Source organism: Salarias fasciatus, chromosome 6 (assembly GCF_902148845.1).
Source record: "Salarias fasciatus chromosome 6, fSalaFa1.1, whole genome shotgun sequence".
Lineage (NCBI taxonomy): Eukaryota > Metazoa > Chordata > Actinopteri > Blenniiformes > Blenniidae > Salarias > Salarias fasciatus.
In genome coordinates this window covers 33,852,000-33,871,848 of record NC_043750.1, presented here as the reverse complement: position 1 = coordinate 33,871,848, position 19,849 = coordinate 33,852,000, and the positions used below count along the sequence as shown (strand labels likewise).

General features: G+C 42.8%; 2 protein-coding genes across 2 annotated transcripts; both read right to left on the bottom strand.

Moving 5' to 3' along the window:
• Nucleotides 1-81: 81 nt before the first annotated feature.
• Nucleotides 82-4,279, bottom strand: LOC115390860 (B-cell lymphoma 6 protein-like). Its single transcript, XM_030094891.1, has 3 exons — nucleotides 3,678-4,279; nucleotides 2,381-2,704; nucleotides 82-1,924 (listed from the first exon to the last, which is right to left on the bottom strand). The coding sequence occupies exons 1-3, from the start codon at nucleotides 4,159-4,161 to the stop codon at nucleotides 1,338-1,340; spliced, it is 1,395 nt and encodes a 464-aa protein (XP_029950751.1). The 5' UTR covers nucleotides 4,162-4,279; the 3' UTR covers nucleotides 82-1,337.
• Nucleotides 4,280-12,107: 7,828 nt separating this feature from the next.
• On the bottom strand, nucleotides 12,108-19,477 carry LOC115390862 (phosphatidylinositol 4-kinase type 2-alpha). Its single transcript, XM_030094893.1, has 9 exons — nucleotides 19,013-19,477; nucleotides 16,209-16,409; nucleotides 16,003-16,134; nucleotides 14,606-14,759; nucleotides 14,460-14,521; nucleotides 14,124-14,223; nucleotides 13,855-13,988; nucleotides 13,259-13,318; nucleotides 12,108-13,112 (listed from the first exon to the last, which is right to left on the bottom strand). Exons 1-9 carry the CDS (start codon nucleotides 19,349-19,351, stop codon nucleotides 12,951-12,953), a joined length of 1,344 nt encoding a protein of 447 aa, XP_029950753.1. The 5' UTR covers nucleotides 19,352-19,477; the 3' UTR covers nucleotides 12,108-12,950.
• Between the last annotated feature and the right edge of the window lie 372 nt (nucleotides 19,478-19,849).

The following is a 19,849-nucleotide window of genomic DNA, read 5'->3' as shown; positions in this document are numbered from 1 at the left end:
TAAATAAAATAACTTTAAAGAAACAAGCTTTAAAGAATAGGTTTATTCTTTAAACACAGTAAAATGTAACTTTATGTCTAGTACAGTTTTATCATGATTATAATGGTGAATAAATAATGCTAATAGCAGTGGAACACTAGATACAATTTTATAATGATTTTTGAAAATACATTCAAACAAAAAATATGGACAACCGTTTTTAAAATAAAGAAAGGTTGGTGCTCATACAAAAATTTAAAAAAAGAAAAACATTCAGTAAAAATAGTCTTAATACCATAAATAAAGATTTAAAGTCAAGCCAAAATGATTGGATTTAAGGACTGTGGTGCTGTTTTTAAAGAATGCACAAATGCCTTACTTTTCTGATTTCAATTTTCATCTCTCTAGTTTTCCATTAATTTTAAATGCTTTTTTCAATGCCAATTTCAGTGGAACAATATATCTGCCTTCCACGGACATTGTACATACTAAGATTATTCAGATATAGGTAGCAGGCAAACCTGGTGTTGGCAGTTCTTTACAAAAATAAACACATGTTAAAAGGTTTTATAGGAATAGCAAATGCCTACACACCTTCACAACTTGCCACACTTTGCAGCCTTCCTGTGATTGAACTCAGGACTCCTATATTTATGATGAACATTTAACCCAAACCTGAACATTTGAATATGAATAAGCTGCTTTATTTCAACTTCCCATGTGTACAGCACACCAGAGAAACAAAGCAGTTAGTCCACCTACCCAGTGATTTATTGATTCGGTTATGCTTAGTGTATTTGGATATGGCAAACACACCAATAACGACAAAAACACCACTGAATATGAAACACGCAGGAGTTCATCCGTATGTGAAGAACTATTAAAATTCCATAAAAAGCTTTTTCCAACAAGATGAACAGTGTACATGAAGCATTATTCATGTAGTGTTCAGCAGAATGATAAAGTCACTAGTCACACAGCTTCAATACTTCTATTAAAAAAAAATCTAAGTCTATTTGAGTTTTGACTTGTTTTTTGATAGAAAAAGCCTTGAACTTTATGAAATGCTGCTGTGTGTGTGATCCCATCAACAAAGGTTTGCTCTCGTCTAGGGGTTGATAACACAGAACACTTTATTAGAATGTGGGAGATTAACATCTTAAGCCATCTAGCTTAAGTTGATAATGCTTTTTCAAAAGGATGTTTGTGCTCAAACCCATGTATCAGGGATGTTTCAGTCTTTATAGCCCTGCTATATAGAAATTCACACAGACAAAATAATCTACTGATAGTGAGCACTGCAAAAAAGAAAAAAGTCAGTTTCTGAGTAGCATCAAAAGTCCAGAATGTGCAGCCGCTTACGACTGCAGCTGCTTGGCGTGAGAGCGCTGGTGAAACTTGAGCCCTCCCCAGTTTCTGAAGGATTTTCCACACTGTCCGCAGACGTACGGTTTCTCCCCGGTGTGGATGCGTATATGCCTTTTTAAAGCTCCCGAGTGACGGAAGCACTTGCCGCAGACTGAGCAGGTGTACGGCCGCTCTCCTGTGTGGATGCGGAGGTGAGTTTTCAGGTTCTCCAGACGGTTGAACTCCCGGTTGCACACCGTGCAGCGGAAGGGGCTGCAGCCCGGGGGGAAGAGCTGCAGCCGGGTCCTGGTGCCTCCGGCCGCCGGCTGCTGGCAGCGCTGCTGCTGCCTCTGCTGGCACTGGCTGTTGTGCCGCCGCAGCAGGCTGGGCAGCTGAAAGGCCTGCCCGCAGGTCTTACAGGCGTACAGGGTGCTGCTGAGGCTGCGGCTGGTCCGGACACGCACGCCATAGACCTGCGGAGGAGGGGCTTCGGACGGGGGACCCGGATCGGCCACCTGGAAGAGGCTTGGGAACTCCGAGGAGAGGGCTAAGAGATCTGTGACAGGAGGGATGCTGGTGGTTGGGTTTGGAGAATCAGCTGGAAAAAAGGAATAAAACATGCGCAAATAATTTTTAATACAAAAATCGTTTTTTTCCATTTTCAGGGTTGATTCTCAAAGTAAAATATCAATGTAAAACATGTTTGATCTTCAGAGTTAAGACGCAATTTAATCTTTATTATGGCCACTTGAGATGCTAAAACTGCTTGATCAACACCAGGACGTTCATGTCAGAATCAGATTTGTCTAACATCAGCATGTTTGGAGCTGAGATAAAGAATAACGCTTTTTAACAAGGCATTTCTTTTAATGTACAGGAGAAAAAAAATAATCACTAAATGAATGCACACAGTGAATGATGTAAACATGAGTGCAGACATTTATTTCTACAGTTGGGATTGTAGCTGCTGTTCTGCTTTGATGACTGGGATTGCTCTGAAGGCTGAATAAATGATTATGTGAATCACTGACAGACACGCTGTTGTCGATCTTACCCCGGTCCGGCCCAGCGCTGGACAGCTGGAAGTGTAGGTCCTGGCTCTCACCATCTGCCACCAGCAGTTTTTGTTCCTCCAACATTCTGGACTGGACCTCAGACATACAATCCAAGCCGTAATCTTCCATTTTAATGGAGTCCAAACAGGAAGGTGAACCTTCTCTCAAGTCATCCAGCATCTCCTGCTTTACAGTCACCTGCTCCAAGGTGGACTTGCTGGGATGTGGAGGGAGGGGACGGTCTTGACTGAGTATTTTTTTACATGATGCTTTCATATTTTCAGCCTTCATTACAGATGAACAAGTGCTCTCTTCAGCGATTTCTGCAAAAGAAAAACAGTCCACAAGCAATGAGAAGTCATCTAAAGAGGGAAACCCTAGAAACATTGTTTAATTTTTTTTAAAGAAATTGCTAGAACAAATAAAACTCTGCATGTGGAGGAAGAAACTAAATCCGATGCAGAACTTCACCCACTCAACAAGCAAAGCTCTCAAACTACAATTATTTACAGACACACAGCCTTTAAAAATCAATAATACCTCAATGTGCTTTGACATCAACAGTTTAAGACAGCAGTACATTTCAGCACATTATAGCTGCTTCAAATACTCACCCTAAATTTGAACACAGGTGTTGATCAAACAGTGTCTAAGCTTTCAATTAAAAAAAAATTGTCTCCATGAAAAACCACATCGAAGTAAGTGTGGGGTTTTTCTAATTTTATGGATGAGAGAAACATTCAGTATTGAAATTGCAAAATTTTAGAAGTAACGTAATTCAATTTTGTTCAAGCACTGGAATTGCATGTCGAGTTCAAAGTACGAAGAAAATAAGGTTGGGAGAGTGAAGTGAAGGTTTGGGACCATCTCTGGGATAGAGTTAACCTGAGTGAAGTCAGGGACTCACAATACACATCTATAAACACTTTTTGAAAATGCACCCATCAGGGATGAGCTTTGTGTCGACAATGGGTTTCTGCTGAGGGAGACAAGGAGGCAGGGAGAGAAATGTTTCTGTGTATGAAGTTTAATTGATCAAATTCCTTTTGAAACTGAGAAGACAAGTCTGAATGTTCACAAATTCTACTGTGGGCTGGAATAAAGCCGAAAGGCCAGGGGACTGTTGAAATCTGTAAACTGATCTGTATACATCCTCACCAGGTCATTGGCCCTCATCATGAAAATATGGTTTGAAAGTTAGATTGTGCTGACTTAGACACACACACACACACACACACACACACACACACACACACACACACACACACACACACACACACACACACACACACACACCTTGAGAAAGACAGCGGATGTGTTGGTGAGCCTCACTCTCACAGTCCTGGTCATCTGAGCTCAGTGGTTCATCTCGGGGGTCTGGAGACTGTTTGTACCCGGGGTGCCCTGCAGGAGAGCCCCCACCTCTGCCCCCACTGCAGCCGGACTCCCACGGGGGGCTGACCGGATGATGCGCGTGCTTTGTGGGGATGGAGAGTCTCTCCTCGGGGGTGAAGCGCCCGGCCTCTCTCCGCCGACAGTCCAGCTCCGCCTCGGCTCTCTGGAGCCTCTCCTTCAGGGACTCGTTCTCCCGCCGCAGGTCCGCGTAACTCCCTCTTGTTCCCAGGAGGCTCTTCACCTCTCGGACCGCGATCTCCACAGCCACCTCAAACGCTCCGTGGATGGCCGCGACGAGCTCCTCCTGGAGGGAGAGAGCCGCCTCGGCCGCCGGGAGGTGAGCCCCGCGCAGGGCCTGCTCGGTCCCGGTCACCTGCTGCTTCATGGCGCATTCAGGAGCTCCGTGAAGTCTTTTAATTTAGGTAAAAACCCCTCTCCCGGTACCGGACTGCTGCTCCGCGAACCCAGAGAGACAGCCTGACAGCACCGGAAGTGACGTGTGGAGGGGGAGGGGTCACTTCCGGGTGACATCTAGCGGTGGGAAACGTGAACTACAGGCGGATGAATAGTGCGCCCTCTTGTGGTAGGAGGTGAAAAACAGTTTAAGCATAAAGTGTCTATTTCAAAGTCTGCGCCTAGCTTACTTTCTATCAAAGAATTCAGTTGCTTTTCTGGTTTTAAGGTTAACTGGACCAAGGCCACACTACTCCCCCTCAATGCTTCAGACGGAAAATTGCAATTTCCCACAAATATCCCAGTTACTCAAAGCTTCAAGTACCTGGGACTGCAAATATTTCCATCACTGAAATGCATTGTGAGGCATAACAAAGTTCATGCAGACTTAGACAGGTGGGTTAATCTTCCCAACTCTCTGAGAGCCCATTTCTCTGTTGTTAAAATGAAGATTCTTACCAGAATACATTACCTCAGTTAAATGATCTGCTTCGCCCCTCTTGTTGACAGTTGGAGCAAAATGTACAGTGTTGTTGCGCAATTCATTCGGAACAGAAAACGCCCTCGGTTTGAGCTGTCCACCACACAAAGAGGAATGATGAGTGGTGGTTCATCAGTTCCTAATTTTAAGTTTTATTTCTGGCCACTTGTGCTCTGACCTTTTCTTGTGTGACACAACAGTCGCATCTGCTTCCTGTCGGGAGCCAGAAGAAGACTGAGTGACACCCTGCGATCTCTTTACCAATACATCAGAGAATGCCAATTATGTTTTGGTCCTGTAGTCTCACAACTAATTCAAACATGGCGTGTTGCTGAGTGACAGTGTAAGATCTTCTATAAGTAGCATACATCTAGACCAATTTTCAAAAAGCTGGGCCTCAGTTAAAGAAAGACCCACCTCATGCCCTGCTTGGAGTCATGTTTGCACTTTAGATCATATGTCTAGAGATGTTGGACAGCACTCCTTCCAGGACATCAAAGACAATTTTAATCTGTCTGCAGCCACAACTTTTTCATACTCGCAACTTCAATCAGCTCTCCAGGTCCATGGTACCTTGTGCCAACAACTTACCAATCCAGCCCTTATACAAGCTATTTCCTTCAAATCCTGTTTTCACTAAACTGCATGAACTCAGTTTGGAAGACAAATTATCAAATGGTCACTTGCCTGATGAAAGGTTAAATCAAGGTCTCCAGTGAAGAGGCGCTACAGCAACACATGTGCAAACATTCAAAAACAGACAACACACAGAGACGCTGAGTTTTTTTTTTTTTGTTGTTTTTTTAATGCAAAACTGACTCATTGCATTCCCTTTATAAAGATGAAGAATTACAGGTCCATCAGAGCTTCAGCCATCAGTCACTGCGGGATTTATAGTCTTCTATATGAGACAGGATCCAACCAGAGGGTCCAAGGATGGAAAGAGTCATCACAGTCAGGACAAACATGGATTCCTACGGAAAAAAAAAACATTACAATTCAAAGAAATTAAATTCCTAGCATTTTCCAACCTCCAGTGTAGTTTTAAATAACACCAAACGTGTTTTTCCTACCAGAGCCCCTATTTTATCTTTGGGCGGTTTTCCTCGGATGTACTGGGCTGATTGTTGAGCCCCAGTCCCTGAGGGAGGACGGAGCCGTCCAGCCTTCAGCAGTCGAGCAAAAAGCCAACTCATGCCTTTATCTTGAGGAACAATACCAAGAAGTGCAGGAGGAGCTGCTCCCCTTTCAAGGTTACAAAGCAGAAACACCTGAAGCTCATCAGGCCATCAGAGGCTGCAGGGAAAAAAAGGAGGCTGATACTTTTTCTTGCTTGCTGGAAGTAAGACGCTATTTTCAAGATCATGCATCGACTTATTTTCAGCCCATTTATGAACATCAACTAAATTATTCTGTTATTGGGATAGTTGTTTACACTTTTATACCCGAAACAGAAAGGCCCTGATCAGACCAAAACCCATCTCTGGATTGAATAAACAGCTGATGTGTGTAACATTCTTATTGATCCTGATGTTTTTGAAGAATGCAAAATGGATTTCAGAACTTTTCTATGTGTTTTCAGAAATTTCTGAGCAGTAATTTAAAGAAGGTAGTCTCCTGGAGGGAGGGTGGCTTTCCAGATAGATAATGCAGTGAGAAGGTCCTCTTTGACATCAGATTGGGCTCTGGGGCCTTTCAGTATGGATTTGCATACTCTTCGTGTGGATGCATGATAGGTTTTGTCCTGCAATCCCAAAAACATGTTAAGGCAGAGGTGAATGTCAGTGTGTGTGATTGTCTCCCTCTGTGTGCCTGGCGATGGCCTGCAGACATAAGCTGCCTTCACTCAGCTGGGATTGGCTCCAGCACTCCAGAAGATGGATAATTTACACGAAAGACAAACGACTGAGACGATTCCGGGAGACTCTGTGCAGAGGGTTTCTGACGTGAGCTTCTTGGATGTGCACATCAAGGACGTCCTGAACAACAGCCTGCCGCAAACACATTAGACATGAAATCATTTAATTCAATACATTCAATTCAGTTCAGTCACAGGCAGATTAAGAAGCTCTATACTCAATTAGGCAAGTTAACCCCATCATGGCCAATAATAGTACAGAAATATGTTTATCTTTAACAAGCAGTGGTAGCAGCAGAGTGTATTACTTTTAGATCTACAGCAGCAGTTCTCTGTTTTGCTTATCTGACGCTGAATTCAGAGGTTTAAATAGCTGCTTTGTGAAGCTTAGTGACACTACTAGTTTTATTTATATCCACTGACATGTCTCTGCTTATAGTGTCCTGTCAAAGACACTGTTTTGTAGATTAAACAGAGTTGACGCTTCACTGTAAAGAATGTGTTTAATAGGCTACCATCCAAAAGAATATTTCCAGAAAGCTCAAGTCAAGTAAAAAAAAATGTTGCTGCTTACTTCTTTAGATCTGGACCACTATACAGTTACTGGCAGTGTGCCAATAGACATATTTTAGAAGTTATGCAGACAAGCTCTGAGTATGTTTCATGGTGTATTTCAAAGTTTGTGCAAAATGTGAAAACAAATCAAGGTTTCAATCAGAGTTGTTTGCATCCTAAGCTGTTTAGTTGTTAATTTCAAATTTAAATAACTAACTAAAGGCACTTAGAGCAGAGCAAACATCAAGTGTTCTTTCATTACTCTCGTTTTATGTACAGACTGGAGCTCTTGTTTTCAGATTAACACCTTGGCCAGGGCTTCATTCATGGATTACTCTTTGATTAGGTCGTTGCCTGTGTGAGCTCTGCAGGAGGGTGCGCGCTGACGCACTGGCTGGAAGTGGGTCGGCCTGGTATTAGTGGGAGTGAGGGCTGGAGTCTGGAGGCTGGATCAATAATCAGGTTGACTTGTCTGCCTGTGGTGAAGGACGGTCACATTCTGTCTCAGTCGGAGTTGGACTACAAACACCAAGGTGAGTCCTCTCGTTATATCTCCTTCCTACAAATGATCTGATGTTTCTCCAGCTGAAAGCCAGTGAGGTTGGGGCCAGGGTATGATCTGAAGGGTTGAATGAGGAAACATGAGCTGCGGCCGGTGCTGATTTAGTTCTGAAGGATCAGGACTTTGATTTTCTGAGGAGAGAATGTCTTTTCAGTCACTGCTGATCAATCCAACACGTCCATCTGCTGATTGATCAGGGAGGTGTGTGAACACTTCTGAGCTTCTGATGGGCTTTTATTAAGTATCTGTGTGAAAGAATTGATATTGAGACTTAATATGGACTTCATAAAGTAACACATTTTTCTGCAACGTGATACATCAATGTGAAACATAGTTTGATTAAATGATTTTCAAACCTCAAAGTGTAAAAAGTACAGTTTTCACTTCAAAAATTTCCATTGTTGGAAGTTATGATACAATCAACTGTATTCAGATTTTCAACTGTTCATCGACATGCTGACATTATATGCTAAACTGGTTCATTAAATTGTTTCTCCAAATATTGCGTCTGTGATTTCCATGAGATTTTTCTCTCTTAACACGATCAGCACAGGGAGGGGTATCTGAGGTAACTGGGCTTTTTGGCTGCAGTCATGGAAATGTGTCTCCTGACTGCAGAATTGGCTGGTGGCAGTGATCTTGTTATCTTTGGTTTGACCACACTGACCTCTTCCTGCCAATGCTCTCTCTTTTCAGCTTACCCTCCCTCAGAGATTCTCTTCTTTGAATTGTCCTACTTGATCAGAAAAAGGAGAAAATAACCCAGAAAACCATTTAAGATGTCTGAAGTCCTGGCTTCCAGCTCTGCTGAGGTTGAGGATACTCAGCCTACTCAAAAGCTTTTCAGTCGACGCAGCAGGAAGTCTGGGTGCTCCAACATCTTTACAGGAGTGAACCTGCACCAGCTCCATAAACTGTTCAGATCAGCGGGGGAAAGAGACGCCGAGCACCGGGCCAAGCTGGTGTGGCGAGGGATGGACGCAGACATGGACGGAGCGGCGGAGGAGAAGGAGGAAGAAGAGGCAGAAGAGGAGGCCATGCTGGCTCAGGCTTTGGTCGGGCTGAGAGTCCGAGCGAGGAATAAGGCAGGAATCAGAGCGGAGGGACACAAAGAGCACAAATGGCTCAAAGCATCCGGGTATCTCAGGTGAGCGCAGTGACTGCAGAAAACACTGTCCAAGTCAGGCTCCTTCTAGTTTGGAGCGGAATACACACACTGAGCACACATTTTTTTTCTTTAACCTCTAACCTCTAATCACAGTGGACAAGTTTATATGTGGTAATTCTCTTGAAAATTCAGAACATTCCATTCTCTTCATGTGTATTAAATCTTGCCTAAAAAAAATGACTGACATGCTTGTTATCTATGTCCTTATCACACCGGTCTAAAGCTGATATCACTCCTCACTAAGCTACAAATAAGCATTAATGTCCATTTTTTTTTACTTTTATTATAGTTTTCATAATGTTAACTAATGATAAGGTGAATTCACGTCACTGAAATGTGTCCAGAGTCCTTCATCTGCTTTGCTTATCATTCCTCCAACGGTCCTTTTTGTATAAAAAAAAAAGCTTATTTTTGCATTGAAATGTATGTATTGATGATTAAAAGCAGCATAGAATATTGTTATTAATGTTTTGTAGCATTCTTTGGCCTGTAAAATCTGCATTGTGCCTTCAACCTGAGCAAAATCTCCCATGATGCATCACTCGAAACAGATTTGCCTTTTTTTTTGTCCAAATATGAAAAAAAAAAGATAAAATTAGGTTGTATCTTTTTTGATGTTACTCGGACAACACTTGTGAGGATAATCCGTATACCTCCAGAAAATTTACACACGTTAACTCCACACAGAAAAGCACCTCAAGCCACGTTAAAACAGGGGATATTATCACGTCAACCCAAAGCTCCACACCAGGAGCCCAAATTAGTCAGTGTCCCTGTGTTGAAATGCGTTGTGTGAATCGTCATGTGTCGAACAAACTCACCCTGACCTCAGAGGACTCTCTTCTCTGCATACCAGCACACACATCGGTGTTATACCCAAACCTTAACGAACTCAGCTAAATGCTTAGTCCCAACTCTGACCCTAATCCTGAACCGAAAGTCGAGATATCTTTGTTTAAATGTTCTCATCCCACTGGTGCAAAGCTAAAAGTAGTCCTCACAAAGATAGAACTTCACTCCCTCCACCGTCCTGGTTTCTCCCCACATTCCTCAGTAGGATGATATCAGTCTTGTTGGAGTCGTGTTAGAGGAGAGAAGAGCTTTGGTTCACTCCACCACTGCTTCTCTTTATCAGGGCAAACTGAAGACTGCGTCTGTTAAAATTGTTTCATCATTGAATGGATTCTCACCAGAGGCGGAGCGGGTCTCAGTACAGAGGGGGCGGAGCATTCGGCCCGTATGATAGTAATTTCACCATTCAAACAATCCCTCATGCTACCATCAAACAACACACTAATGCTCACTTTTATTGAGCCAAGCAAACCTATATGCCTCAGAAAGCAGATTAAAGTCACAAACCAGTTCACAAACTTTGTTCTGAAGAACAAATACACACGCACGCACGCACGCACACACACATACAACTGCAGCCTAACAGCTGTCAATCTCAGAGCGTCCGCTGTCCATGATGCTGAAAGCTCAGATAAAAACTCACGGGCTAAATCTGTACCATCTTTGATACAGCTTAAATATAAAATGAACACAGCTGGTCTAAAATTACACAATCTATTCAGATAGATACAGACACAGCTATCTATAATCTTTTGGAATTCACGTATATTAGAAAAAAATAGACTCGGCCGTCTCTTATAGTTGAGAGCAACACAAGACACATTCAAATATCCAGGTGTTTAAGACCACAGCATTCTGATAAAGATAATATTTTTGAAGGTTTCACTGACTCACCAGTGGCTCCGATGTTAGGTTTTGGGTAGTACCGCTAGCGGCTAGCATAGTGTTTAGCATACCCACAATCATATGCCATACCTTCTCGCACACACTGCACACATTTTATTATATTAATTTATTTACGAGTAAATGTGAACACATCACATGAAACGGGGCCCTATGACCTTGGGGCGACCGCCCCCTTGCCCCCACTCTGGCTCCGCTATAGATTCTCACCAAACCTCACATATTCTGCAGAACAAATGCTTGTTTTCCCCCAAAATAAAGGATGAAAAAGGCCTTTTTTTTTTCCTTAAATAAAGCTGTGTGTTTTTGTCTTCAGGTTTGAGGAGTCATTGTCAGGCTGCTCTTTGGAAGATGAAGACGGTGACTCAGCTTCCAGTCCTGGAGAGTTTTTACTGAATTCTGAGGAAAACATCACAGAGTTCCAAAATCCCTTCAAGCCATCGGCCTGGAGGTTAGGAGTAGCAAAGCTGGACGGTGGGAGAGACTCTGAGCGCTACCTTCACCGCATCCTCCATTAACAACCAACAACGTGCAATGAAATGAAGTCATTCAATAGCGAGTTTGAACCGTTTGGAGCTTCTGGTTTTGTATAATCAACCCTTGAACTTTGATAAAACTCATGTGAGTTATGTTTAATAGCAACTCTTGTTATTTCAAAATAGCATATGTATTGTATTGACAGAGAAAACTGATTTTAACCAAATTTTGACCAAAATCTACACACAATGAATGTAGGAATTGGAATATCAGTCAGAAAAAAGTAGCATTTCTGTAATTGAATCTAATTTTTACTATAAATGGGGCCAGACATGATCACACACACGAAAGCCTTCCTGCTTCATTTCTCTCCTGTTTTTATTGTGTCCAGAATATTTTTCATCGCATCAATAGCTTTGAGAATCTTGAGAACATTCCAGGGAAAAGAAAGGTTGTTGACTCTCAAAATGGACAAGATGCCAACAATCACATTTCTTTGAAAACTGGTATCAGCTGGTATTTCTTTATGTACTTTGCATCAACGGATTGATTTCCCTGTGAAGGTGGAATTGTTTGTTTGGGATTAAATTTGGATTTACCTGCACTCGTGTTTCATGATTAGCACCAGTCTGTTTTATTTTTAAAGATATTATTGTATGATACTGGCTTTCTGTGCACCTGGTTACAATGTGGAGTAAAGTCTTACACTTCATAGCCATATGAGAAAAGATATGCAAGGAAAAATATATAATCTTGATGTTCTTTTTTAAATGCTTGAAAATAAAGAGTTACGGAAAAAAAACAACACATTTTAGCAGCTTTTTGAAGACTGTGAGGCATTTTTCTTTCAACACTGCTTAAAGGTGTGGCTACAAAACCAGAGTCAATACAGTCACCGATCATTTCTATTAATGGGAATATGTTTTTAATTATAATCTATCATTAAATATTACATACAAATTATACAGTGCATTGTCACAATTCATGTCAGTTCAGCACAGCAGGAAGTTACTTCTTTGTTTACGTAGGTCCACCCACGAGCCAGAGACTTAATAGAAATCAATATGGCCAAGACAAACAGAAGGTAGTTGAAGAGTAAACACTAGTCTCCTTCAGCCTTCCTCGCTGGCGATTCAACTCGTCAGCGGGAGAAGACGGTCGAGGCAGAGCCGCCATGCTTCTCACAGTTTTAACTCAAAAGTACCTCTGCTGCCCATCACCTCCGCCTCCGGAGCAGTGAGTGAGGTGAAAGCAGTTCACACGGTGTCTGTCCGCACACGTCTCTCTGATCCTGAATCTGTAAGACTTGAACGAAATGAGCACTTTTCTTATTAGTTAAAAAATAAAATGCTGATCTAGTGACACCACTGCTGCTTCCAGCCCTGAGCGTTTGGCTGCAGGGGGAGGAAGATGCATGTAAATGTTAAAAGGCAGAGAGGTATGGGGGAAACAAAAGAAAAAAAAAGCATACAAACATGGAATGCAACTCAGTCCATCCCAAAACAAACATGTGAGAGGCTTCTGACTGGCGTGCATGTATGTGTGGGCGAGTCCCATATCTCACTGAAATCTCTCCAGGAAGAATCTTCATCACTCACTGACATCCGCACAAGGCACAGGAGCGAACGGGGAAGGTACGTCGTGAAATACTTCCTCTTTCGCCCCTCGGCTGTACGCCCGCTGACTCGCTCTCCGTGAACCAAAAATATCCAGAAGGAGTGGACGGACGGTGAGAAATATTTCCATTTCCGGGACGAAAACCTGAGCTGCCGGACTCTGCCTCCTCGTCCATCTGCACACAGGCGCTCCTCACGCCGTCTCCTCCGTCCAGCTTCCTGCTGCTCTTCGTCCGTCGCGTGCTCCTCCTACCACCAGGTGAAGAAAGGTCTTCTGCTCTGGAAACTCTGCGTGTAGGACTCGCTGTTGGCTCTCTGGGGGGCTCTGGCTGTTTCAACAATGACGGGAGGCATCTGGACCAACTGAAGGGGGGTTTTGTTGTCTTTCAGGGCTTGGCACAGGTTCAGGATCTGAATGGTGAAAGACACAAGTGCGTCAAATCAAAAAGGCTCAACAGGGAAAGGAGATATCTGCATGTCCAAAAGTGGAAAAAGATGTTTTAGTATAAACTCCTTATCTGGATTATGTGAGAAGAGAGAGGAAAAACAAATCTCACCTGACCCCTCATGACTGCTACTTGTTTGTGAAACTGTCCCCTGTCAAAACCAGGATCTTTCTGCAAGAGGACATAGAGAACAGATCTGTTAGTACAGGTTCTCCACCACGTCTGAATTCCTCTCATTCAACCAAAGCCATACAAAACACAGATATACAAGCGGGATATGCAGTACACACTGTCTGGGGATTCCCAAAACCAGATTCATCCTGGAGAAGGTGAAAAGTATGTATTGTATCCTGTGATTAAAAACTGGAAACTTTGTATTTCTGTTTGAGTCTGAAACGGAGCTGCTACAACACTAACAGTTCACAAGAATAAATATTCAGTCGAACCAGCTCCGCTCACTGTGGAACAATGAGAAGGAAACAGTTACAGTTTACTGTATGACCCCACTGTGTGCACATTTTATCTGACTCCACAGTTTCAAGACTATCTTATGGCATTAACAGCTGACATTTCAGCTCTGTTGGTGTTCTTTGTCCCCTTTTCAAACCGGACCTAAAACCTCCCGTGTGTAAAGAATAAATGAAGAAACATCCAGTTAATCATGTGATTTACTATTTCTGAGATGTTCGTATACGAGTTCTCCTTGCCTTAAACAGTTCGTAGAGGTCCTCCTCCAGGTCTTTGATGAAATTTGGGTCCGCAAGTTTGGGTAGAACGAGCTCTTTGATTTCTTGGGAGAACGGTACTTTGGCTTGGGACAGCCATGCCCAGTAGAACGGGTCTGGTGATTGGACAATGACAGTTAACACAGTACTTGTAAATAACAGTACTTTTTTCATAATGATCAATCAATGAAAAAACAAAACAAAACAAAACAGAAAAGTGTACATAGTAAAATAGACAGGCGAGTGCTTACAGGCTCTCCAGGAGTCGGGATGTTTGAGGGGGAAGGCCAGGCCGTTGTCGATAGCTGCCAACTTTATGATGGGATCCTTCACTACCACCCAGTCTGTCTCCTGCAGGGATAAAGGCGTTACAGAAACAAAAACTCAGATCTACAGCTCACTGCAGACAGTCTGACCTGACAGACACCAACAGTAAGGACGGTTTCTTAATACATTACTGTTCAGACTGTATCTGTCAGTGTGAATGTGTGTCTGAGACCTGTGACCCTTCACCTTCAGCCGGCTCAGACTGGCCTCCAGTTGGACAAAATGCCATGAAAAAGGATGGACTGTAAGGATTTACTCACCCGATTACCACCAGCGTCCATGGGACAGTCATACTTGAGCAGCCAGTTGTCGTTTCCCCTGTCTGACACGCAAACGGATTTAAATTCAGACAGTGAAAATCAACGTGCACCGTCTGAGAGGCGGCCGACAGAATCAAATCTCATGCCTGTGTTTCTGATGATGTAGTCGAGGACCACAAGCCGTTCGAACTGCAGCTGAAGTTGACGGTTGGTGTTTTCAGGCAAAGGCTCCGCTTCAAACTTCCGCAACCAGAAATCTGCATCCTTGTACCCATCGACGAAAAGCTGGAAGGAGCCGACCTGGTGGGATTGAAACATGAAATATTAGGATATATCGTTTATTCTTTCAAGATCTCCTTCAATAGAGTGTTTAGATTTGGCAGGTTTGGCGCTGATTAAATAGATCCTGATGGGAAAGTGTGAAGCCTTTTCAACCGTTCAGACGACCAAACAAGCTCTCATGCAAACTCTGGTGGGATTGAAGTGGAGCGTCATTGAAGTATGACGGCTACTGAGCAGCTCTCAGCAAAACATGCATCGGACAGAACGAGTCCAAAGAGTCCTTCTGCAGGATCCTTCTCACACATTTTAGCTCAGGAGCCACATACAGGCCAGTTTCATCTCGAGTGGGCCGGACCGGTAAAATGTTTCCATAATAACCTTGAAATTGAAACTCTGAAGATTTCATTTTTTGTGGTGCAGAGTATACACTATGAAAATGTCTATATTTCTGCAAAACCAAACAGTTACAAAAATCTCAACATGAAGCCAATTTTAATGATGCTTTCTCGTGCAAATAAAACATTATATATATATATATATATAAAAAGAAGTCCTCTGTCGCTGTTGCATCATGTATATTTTATAAATTCACCCTGACCGCACGGCTTTCATAGCTGCATCACCGACATCTCAACTCGGGTCCAAGTGTCATTACTCCAAATATATATATATATTTTTTTTTTTTCTTTTTTTCTTTTTGTTAAAAATCAAAGTTCTGTTTAAAATGTTCACAAATAGCTCGGCGGTTTGACGGGATGGATTGGAGCCTGCTTGGGGACCGATAATGGCCCACGGGCCTTATGTCTGGCAGCCCCATTGTAACACATTGTTGATGATGCCTTAGTTCCTAGCTCGTGTTCCATCATAAAAATCCAACATACATGTTCAATTTACGTATTTTGGCTTTATTTTGGAGAAGTTCAGATCCAAATCTAACAGAAGCACAAGTTCAACTCAACCTCAACACTCTCACACAACTACCCATGATGTTTCTTTATCTTTTTTTTTGTTTTGTTTGTTTATTCAGACTCACTTGAGAGTGTACAACAGCACAATTACGACAGTTTAAAGTCGGCATGCATTATTGGTAAATTTGGTCAAATGAAAAAAGAACTGGTATACATGTAACAGTTTCATTTTGCTCTGAAATTTAATTTAGGGTTAGTTTATTGCATTGGGTTTGTTAAAAAACAAACAAACATCATAGCACAAAATTGTCACTTAATAAAATATTTGGACACTTATCAATTGATCTGATTACCTTGGGCGGCAGTCCAATCCTGTGGAAGCGCTGTCCCACTTTCGGCACTTTCTCCAGGGCTAACTTTTTCCCTCGAGACTTGACCCTGTCTATGGCGCTGTAGTTGAACGTTTCACTTGCCAAATACACCACCTGAAGCGGGAGTTTCGGTTTAGAAAAGCAGAACCTCTACTGGTGTGACACTGTTGCGCTGGGCTGGTCTCTACCTTGGTCCTGGGGACGATATTGAGCTCCAGCTTCTGATCCACCAGACTGGCCCCGGCCTCGGAGAGGTAACCCTGATTCAGGACCAAGCAGTCCCGACCGAAGCAGCAGGGGCAGCACAGCTTCTGGAGCCACTTGGTCCACTTGGGATTCAGCTGGCCGTACGGTTCTTCATTTTTGGGTTTGAAAACGCCGATGATCTTCTGTATGTAAAAAAAAAAAAAAAAAAAAAAACAGAAAACAGAAGTGAGAATAAAAGGCAGATAAAGATGTTCACAAAAAAAAAAAAAAAAAAAATTAATAAATAATAATTTCGGCACACAGTGTGAGAAACAAAGGTTTGGTTGTGTCTGGGATAAATATTTAAATCCAAGGACAATATCTTCCTTTGTGAACTTGAAAATACCACAGGATCTTATACTGCAGGAAGGAAACAGTAGAGAGCAAAACATAAGTGGTTTATATTCTACTTTTCACAGTGTGAAAATGTTTTATCAAAGATTCAAATTGAAACTGTGCACAAGCCAGATGTTCCAGAGGAGATTATCAATCTGAAACCTCCCTCAAAATCACAGCAAAGCCATAAGAAAAGAGTCTGAGTAAAACGCAAGAACTTGGGTGTGGCGATGCGATGACTTGATTATAGAAATCACATGTCACATTACGCCACACAGACACACACAACGACATGAAAACTGGTCATGGAGGAGAATTATATCCTCACAGGGAGCAAAGCACATGACCGCTAAGCATGGTGGTGGTGACTAACTGAAGAAAGGTGGGGGTCGGGGGAAGCAGGTCACTGGAGAAAAACCTCACACATTCAGCCGAGAATACGATTTCATACTATGTAATCCTGCGAGGGGTGAAGGACAGCACATTTTGAAAGACTTAATGTCAAGCAAAACAAGCTGAAGGGAAGATTTTTGGCTAAAAATCCACAGACTCATTTTACTTGGCATAAACAGGATTGAAGACTCAAGACTTTTTCAAGTTTGCTCCAGCTGGACCGATCAAAGTTTACTGTCACGCTTGGTCTGGGCTGAAAGATCGATCCTGTGATGACTCCCTAAGTTATCTCAACTGCACATCAGAGTGTGTCAATGTCACTGCAACAAATCAGGCATGTGTGGTCAGCATCTTCGGCTTGACTGAATAATTTGTTCCATATCGCAATAGGAGATAACATGATTATTATATGAGGGAGTTTATGCATCGCTGTTGACATTCCTGCAATGCGGCAGCTGGTCAGACAGACACGTGCTAACCAATCAGCAGCCTCAGCAGACGGACTTGGTAAAAAGTCACATTCACCTGAGCGAGGAAAGCATCTTAGATTGGAGTTCAGAAACTAAATCAAAGTATTGAAAATCTGCCAGTTATGTTTCAGAAAAGTGCATAAAATGCATTTAGTGAATATATCACAGTCAGCGTCGATCTCTTGGCATCCACCTATTAGCTTAATGCTTTGTGGAGATGGAATCATTACATCCGGTTCTGCATCATCGTGAAGGCATCTATTTAGTACACAAGTTCTTTAAACTAACATTTCCTCCTGTTTTGACCGATTTTATTTCAATTCAAAGTTGACGTCAGCCGACATAAATAATCACTTGACAACCTGTAGTCTCACTCAAGTTGCAGAGGTGAAGTAAAAAGCTTCTTTTCAAACAATCCCTCAAAAAAATCTGATGAGTTGTACATGGATATGGATTCACCTCTAAAGTAAACTCTTCGTAAGGCCACCTTATCAACATTTACAGCTGTGAGTCTACTGATTTCTGTCCATGAGCTCGGTCAACACATCTAGACTTTGGAACTTTCAGATCCTATACAGCAGAGCTGCCTCAGTTCCTTAAAGCTGGTCAGAATCTGACTGTGTTCAGCAATCTGAAAGTATCAGACATATGGTCAGCACAGTACTTGAAGCTAAAAGACTTAGAATCAGAGCAAAAAGATGCAAACCTATTTTAGCACCCACCAGGCTCATTTACTCTAGTTTTCTGCATGTAGTCTTCTGAACTCCATGAATCACAAGCCGTGTTACCTGTACTGGATTCCAGCTGAAAACAAAAGTGGCCAAGAGGAATAATCTGATCACCAGATCCGTGACCTCTGCAACTATTTTACTACAAATCTGTCCTGGTCGCAGTTCAGCTTTATTTATTCATCGATTAATTTAATTTGATTCTTAGTTTCTTAAGCTTGGTTTCATTATAGTCTTCTCTTTTCAAGCACTCTGTAATCCAAAACTTTAAAACTGGTATAAACGAAAGGAATAATAACATTAGTCTTAGTAATAGTAGTGGTGTTATGTCACAAATCACTGCAAAGGCTGATAAGTTTTTTATGATTTTCTGAAACCATCAATCTCTTGTCAGGATTGCTGAGAACGGTTTCTTTTATTTACTTTAAATAGTTTGTTTTTTTTTGTCTTCCCAGAAAAGCCCTATATAACAATATGGTATTTCAACACTGGCTGCCTCCATATTGATACACTAACTGGGCCTACTAGTTCACCTGCACTGACAAAAAGGAGACAAGTGTGTAACTTTTGTCAGAGTTCTGCCTCGAGTCTCCTGTAATGGGAAGCGTAATGTCAGCTCATGTGGGTCTTCAGGATGCACGCTGGCATGTCTGGAGTCTATCTGCCAAGTCATCGCAGGCTGGTTAGAGGAGGCCTTTCCTGGAAGCTCCGACACTTCAGAATAAACCGCACTGGGGGTTTCAGGGGTCAGTCACAGGGACCTGTGTGTGGACTCAGCTGTGAGAAAGCAGCAGATGCGCCAGCTGCTGGTCGTCTTACCCCCTGGGAGTCTTTGACAAAGTAGCTCCCGCTGGAACCCTGGTAGATTCTCTCCGGGTAGATCCCCTCCTCTATGGCTCGCTCGGCCTTTCGGATGATCTCTCTGAACTCGGGATCCTCCGGGAACTCGTTCCTGTGAGGCTCCCGCGGCGGGTTTCCACGGTCCCGGTCCAGGAGCGGCTGTCTCTCTCGGTTGCGTCCCGGGCTGCCGGCCGGGATGCGCACCACAGAGCCCGGCGTGCCTCCAAACGCGCCTCGGGGGCTGGGGGGCTCCGTGGGGCAGTAGCCGAAATCTACGGAGTTCCGGAGCGGAGAGACAAGCGGACTTGTCTCGTCCATGACCGCGGAGGTGGAGGGGGGAGTTAGTATAACTCCAGCAGGGAAGATAAAGTAGAGGAAATAAGGAGTAAATAGGAGAAGGAGGAAAAAAGTGGGACGCTGTTTTGTTGGTTAGCACTCGGAGCAGCTAACAAGGAAACAAGTCAGATGACTGTCAGCTTCCGGGAAGAGGCGGGACTACGTGACTATTTTCATTTGTGACCAATCAGCGTTCACATCTGACTGCCAACAAGCTAATCTCTAGCGCTGATTGGACACAATCAATCCGCCTCCGGGGAACACGTGAGAGCACGGTTAAGTGAATCAGTTAAATCCAGAAAAATCCTTCAGTAAACTTTATTTTAAGAACAGTACCAGGGGCACCTTATCAATCAATCAATCAATCAATCAATCAATCAATAAACACTGTATCTTTGATTCTTACTTTAAAGTCTGAAAATAAAGTCAGAATTCTGAGTACAGTGTGACAGAGTGTATTTATGAGTATTAGACTGTGTA